The sequence below is a fragment of the Aythya marila genome, assembly GCF_965140915.1.
Source record: "Aythya marila genome assembly, chromosome: 4".
In the NCBI taxonomy this organism is placed as follows: Eukaryota; Metazoa; Chordata; class Aves; order Anseriformes; family Anatidae; genus Aythya; species Aythya marila.
The window spans coordinates 48,477,978-48,484,236 of NC_139045.1; the positions used below are offsets into that span (position 1 = coordinate 48,477,978).

The following is a 6,259-nucleotide window of genomic DNA, read 5'->3' on the forward strand; positions in this document are numbered from 1 at the left end:
ATACACATATATACCTTACTCCTCGATTTTAATAGAGGTCTTCAGTCAGCCACTTCATATCTTGCATGATATACATACACACCTTACATTTCCCCCACAAAAATCAACAACACTCATCAGATTATCATAAAAATTATTCAGATTATCATAAAAATTATAATCTTTTAAACTAGAATTAGAAAAACGTGCACTTTCACTGTGGCTTTATTAAATGTAAATTTTAATAAAATTTTAAATTTTAAATTGCTCAGTCCCTCATTGAAAACACTTCCAGTCTGTAAAAAATACTTTAGAAGACACATTTTAAAAAACAAACGGTATAAATGCTTTCCGATGCTTTGGGTAGGAGGTGAATTTCGTCTGGTAGAACTCGTGACACAAAACAGCAGCCAGCGCCTGGTTGAAAAGAACGTACATCACTACAAGCCACCAGGTCACGTTGTCAAGTCCAAATGTGATGGCCATAGACACATAAATGAGGAGTTCTGCAAAATAATGAGGGCAAGAAACTCTTTCAAACCAGTCTCCAAAAGGTATACTGTGGCTCAGACTTACGACCTTTCCTGCAAGCAAATGGAAAGAAGTAAGTTCAGAACAATATCCATTAAACAAATTTCTCTACTCACAATTATAGAACAACACGTTCATTAAAATGATCATCATGCAGCTCCAGCTGATCTGGCAGCTTTGCACTTCTTAATGAAATAAGGTATCACCTCTGGCTGTTTGCATAAATTTGGTGTAAGGAAGCCTGTTTTTAACCCCCACAGAAAAAGAAGTGACATCTCAGAGGAGTGACCCAAGTCCTAAGCGTGACCATTTGTCTTTAGGATAGCGTAAGCCAGACCTTTGAATTAAGCTCTGAACATTCAGCTGCCCAATCTCTTCTCCAAACAGCTTCACTTAACCTGCTGAAAGTCTTACAAAGGCTCCCACACTACAGTTACTAAAAAATACTGCTTTTAAGGTGTTAGAAGCTACAGAAGCCTATTGAAACAACCAGGAAAAAAGTAGGGAAGTAAATGGCTCACATAAACGAAACACCTTACCTGATTTACTTTTTCTAAGATTAGCTAGAATCACAAGACATCTGTGCTGGTGAAGAGAGGCCCAAATGTACACCACAATTCCTATGACGTGATACCAGCAGATCTGCACGGAACTTTCTTTTCCTACATGACATATGCTTCATTAATAAAACGCCAGTAAATACCTTCCCAAGCACTGTTCCAAAACACTGCACACGTATGTTATACGTTATTGTCTTACAAAACTTGGAAGATGCTTTTGAGTCCTGTGTGATTTAAGTACTCAGCTACTAGTTCCTTTCCTTTAAATGCTCTACACTAAAAATATCAAAGACCTAGTTTTTAATCCAGTAGCTTGAAGTATACTATTATGTATAACTCATATATAACTTGCAGTCGAAAACCTCACTATTCAACTTTGTTTATAATTCTTACCATCCTAACAAAAGATATTGTCATGTCTCAGGTCAACACATAAGTACACTTGTATGTCTTATTCACAGGAAGTGGTATATATAGATATATGCTCCTATCCACACACACTGTAAACCACTTAACCCATCAAAAACATTGCATTAAGGATGAGGTCCAATGTGCATGTTAATATACCAGCTCTGAGAATCTACAAGATGAGAAAAGTAGAAAAATGTGTCCAGATAAAAAAGGGTTTTACCTACTCAGATGACCTGAAGGTTGTTTTTACAAATAACCATATTAAACTGGAGCTGATGTGATTGGAAGTGGTTAAAAACGTGACTAAAGTTACATACTTAGTAACAACCATTTTCCATAAATCGGTCATGGAAGAAGTGCTGCAGCCAGTGGAAGTGTTGCAGCTCATGGTTTATCTGTGCAGAGGAGCAAGTAAGAGTTCAGTCGGGAGCCTCAGTGGAATGCGTTGGCAGAAATAGGTCATATAATTCAAATTACTGCTGTATTAATGCAGCCATTACAGCACCAAGGGAATGACGAGTGTGACTGGCGTAAGGCAGAGCACTGGGGAATTCTGAGTGGAAGGCAAAAGAGTTGGCCAAGATGGTCCCAACCTTAGTAGGTCCACCCTACAGGAAAGCCTACAGCAAAAAAGGAAACTTTATTTTAACTGGAGTTGTGTAGTAATATTTGAGAACTGGCACCGATTATTTTCTTTCTTAAAGCAAATGGATCTTAATGGCAAAACTGACCTGTAATGCTCCTGAAAGTATCATCTACCATGAGATAGAATAACAGTGAATTTCAGGGAACTACAGTGGTGGTTAACATAAAAATGAGTAAGCGAGTGAGCGTGAGTCCGTGTGAGTAATACCGGTTGATTATTATGCAACATACTGAAGTGTAGTTACTTTGGACTATGACAGTACGTTATTTTTACTTCTCACCAATTAACACACTTCTCATGCAAGCCCTCTGTGAAACAAAGTGAACTGTTTGCCATGATGGAAAGAAAACGGAGCAACAAAATGAAACTGGTAATAAGTAAGCAGGTACTTACCATGCCTGACATTAATAGGCACTTGCCATAGCACAGTTGTGCCAAGAACAATGTAGTAACCAAGTCCAAAGCAATACTGCACAACATGAATGACGCCATTGGAAAACACACTGGTACAGAGGCACTCTGCAAGTCTTCGAAAGCTATGCAGCCAAAGGAGCAGGAGAACCAAAAGTGCAGAGAAGTGTTCGCTATCTGCTTACAAATGAAAAATAGTGACTTAGGAATAGCTAGGACCAATTTTACCCTTTCAAAAGAGCTAATTTTCCCCTCCCCACAGCAAAATCTTATCCTCTTTTTAAACTAACCTAGCACTGGGAAAAATATTTGCACATATGAGACACTGCTGACCACAGTGATTGCACAAGACTACATGTAGAAGGTAAAAATGGCCCTTCCTACTAAAATGAGTGCTGAAAGCTATTATATTAATAAATTAGAATGATTTCTACCTTAAATAAAAACAAACGGACTTGGTATGCTAGGAACATTACCTGGAGCCTAGTTTAAGAGCAGCTGATGAAATAGCACAAGAAGAATACTTATCCAGCAAAGGATGGTAGTGCAGTTTTGTAATATTTATATGTCTGCTTTACAGTAGCTGGAATACTTGCCTGTGTTCTGGCTCTGCAAATCTCTGCCAAAAGCACTGTGCAATTGCTGCATCCATGGTGGGAGTGCTGCTCCAAGGAATTTAGCTTGGAAAAGCTCGATCAGCAGAAAGCCATTCCAGAGTACAGAAACTATATAGAAGTGAGTAAACCACCTGTGGGAACAAAAAGCATCTTCATTACACTTAATGTTCTTGTTATTTTTTAGTTTGACATGTAGCTGCAGGACACACTTGTCTGATGGTCAGCACGTGCCTTTTCGTCTCACCCATCAATGAGCAGAGAACTCAGGACTCAGCTGTACCAAGCAGGCAAAACCCTAGCATCTCCCCCCTTAAATGCTGCCTGAAACAACAGGCAGCACACATCTAACTTAGCTGACCTCAGCAACTGTAGCTGTACTAAGAGAAGGTGTAAACCATGCACTGCAAAGACATTCCTCAATACTGACAAATAATCATGACTTACACAAATTTTCTTCATAATTTATACCACTGAAAGCATGTCTGAAATGACTTTCTGGACATTTCCATGCTGTTGCTCAACAGCAATACAGCAGCCAAGTCAGAAGCCAGCAAGTTTCCTTGCACACTCCAGAACAACCTGACCATTGCAGCTGGTGAGCTTTCAACAATCTCAACTATTCTGGGGATGTGTCTGACCTACAGAGCAATCCAGCACTACAGTAACTACGTGTCAACCCTCAAGGAGAGAGGAATGGTATGCGTTTGCCAAACCAACCTGAAATGAATCACATTTGACAAGATGGAATAGTAAAGTTTAAAAAGGTCTAGGCTAGTGAAAATACAATGCTTGTTTGGAAATACGATGCAGATGAGTGGAAATAGAAAATGTCTCAAGAGTTAGCTTCAGGATCTTCCGTCCTCCTTCAGCCAGCATGAACAACATGGTTACAGGTTCAATACTGCAGTAACAGAATCGCCTTGTAGATGCTGAGAGCCTGAGACCAATTCACTGAAAAAGCCACATTCTTCAGATAGCATCTTCCCTAAGAAGAGGTGGTTAGAAACTTCTGTTGAAGACAGATCAACTCAAATCAGACCCTACCTCAAGAATACCTTACTTTGCAATACACTGCACCTAAACCAAAGCTTTTATGAACCCTTCTTTTTGCTGTGGATACCACAGAGCCTAAATGCATCTGTGGGAATTTTCTGGAGCAGAAGCTTGATAACTAAGATACAACATTATAACCCTGCCATGAATAATATGCTGTGTCACAAAACCTTTTTAAACATTTGTTTTGAAAGCTGCATATGTAAACTGTGTTACTGATAATGAAGTTATATCAGGGATGATCAGGCCTTTGGGTTAAGCAGCACCCCAGTCCTGTCCTTCTGGACCTGCAAGCTCCTGTCATGCCTACGTTCAAGTCAAAGGCTAGTTCTGGTCAAGAATCTCAGGTGATCAAAGCAATGAGATCCCAGTAATGTATAAAAAGCTGGAGAGGTGTTTTTTTTTTTTTTCCCCGTTTCCCTCTCCTATCCTATTAAAAAACATCTATTAAGAAGTCTCCATGGCAATTTGTTTCAGCATCTGTTTCAGAAAAAAAGTGTGTTTGAGTAACACAACAGTTCTTTTGCCTTGTTAGACTGTGCATACAGCACTTGGATACTTAGATTAACATGCTATTATCAGGATCATGTAGTATATTTTATCAAGAAACCCTGAAAGTAGAAGACAACAACAGACTTGATGATCCTTGTGGGTCCCTTCCAACTTTGAATATTTTATGATTGAGAACTGATTTCAGAAAGCAACGCCAAAGTATGTTTGAATAGTCACAGTTACACTCAGGTGTCCACACTCCCAGGTCCCTGATCTCGTCTTGCTGGAAGGTTTGTGTAGGTACAGCATGGGACTGGGGTACAAAAGAGTATGCTTTTATTCCAGTTTGGGGCATATGATCGAGGCCTCTACGTTCCTTATCCATAAACAGAGAATAATAATTTCTCAAAAAACTGAGGCTAACTCTGTAAAAATAAGCATGTTCCTTAGAAGCCATTACTGAGGAAGACAGAGTAAGTACATAATGCACTTCCAGCATCATTCAGTTTGCATATGAGACTTCAGCAGGTCCGATCTGAAGCAGAGTTTTACACATCTTTCCACTCAAAGTCTTTTCCAAAAGAACTGTATAGTAGTACAACGTGCTTCTTGCTGTCAGCTGGCTCCTCAACAAGTTCTGCTCTGCAGCCACAGATTTTCAGATCCTCACCGAAGGGCAGCGTCCCACGGGACCACAGACTTGGCCATTCTGTAGTGCCAGTGGGCAGCCACCCAGTACATATGAAAAGGACCCAAACACACTTATGCTTTTGGTAACATCCTGAGAATCAACACTCCATTTTGCGTAGGCTATTTTGCAGTTAATTGAAATACACGTTGCATAAGGCACGCAGCATTCACTCAATAGGAGAAAACGCAGCATTTCATTGCGTGCTGAAACACTTCTCTAAGCCTGTGCCCTACCTCTCCTGCGACCTGTAACACCCCCCTCCACCCGCAGACCCCACAGGGAGCACTGCAGGAGACCTTGAGGGGCTTTTAGAGACCACCACGCCGCCCGCAGCCACCACAGCCCCGCTCACCTCTTGGGCACCTGGCAGCGGCGCAGCCATGCGGGGCGCTGCCCGCCGCCGTTCTTGGTCTTCCCGTAGCGGATGAGGTCCTGGAAGAGGCCCAAGGCGATGCCACCACCACCACCGCCTCCAGGCCGCCTCGCCTGGGCCCGGTGCAGCAGCAGCGCCGCCAGGAAGGCAGCGGCCAGCAGCGCCCAGGCGGCGCCCAGCCCCGCCGGCATGGCCCCGGCCCCGGCCCCGCCGGCCGCCCCGCTCCGCCCCCCGGCCCGCGCTGGGTGATGGCGGCCAGCGCCAGGCCTGAGGGCCCGGGGCTGAGATGCCGGCTGGCCGTGAGGCAGCAGTGTGCCCTGCTGGCCGGCAGGGAGAAGGGTGTGCTGCTCAGCCGGGAAGGGAGACGACCGAGGGGAGGGAGACCTCGTGGATGTGGATAAATATCTGAGGGGAGGGTGTCGGGAGGCTGGAGGCGGTCTCCTTTCGGTGGTGCCCAGCGACAGGATGAGAGGCAAACTGAAGCACTGGAAATTC

At 43.0% G+C, this 6,259-nt stretch overlaps 1 protein-coding gene across 2 annotated transcripts; it reads right to left on the reverse strand.

Moving 5' to 3' along the window:
- Window positions 1-37: 37 nt before the first annotated feature.
- SRD5A3 (steroid 5 alpha-reductase 3) lies at window positions 38-5,955 on the reverse strand (the record flags this gene model as incomplete). Of its 2 annotated transcripts, none has more annotated exons than XM_082758628.1 (5): window positions 38-485; window positions 1,050-1,172; window positions 2,521-2,715; window positions 3,135-3,286; window positions 5,744-5,955. In XM_082758628.1, the coding sequence occupies 5 exons, from the start codon at window positions 5,953-5,955 to the stop codon at window positions 304-306; spliced, it is 864 nt and encodes a 287-aa protein (XP_082614754.1). In that variant the 3' UTR covers window positions 38-303. The 2 variants fall into 2 exon arrangements, with proteins under 2 accessions (XP_082614754.1, XP_082614753.1); XM_082758627.1 differs by having other exon boundaries at window positions 49-563.
- Between the last annotated feature and the right edge of the window lie 304 nt (window positions 5,956-6,259).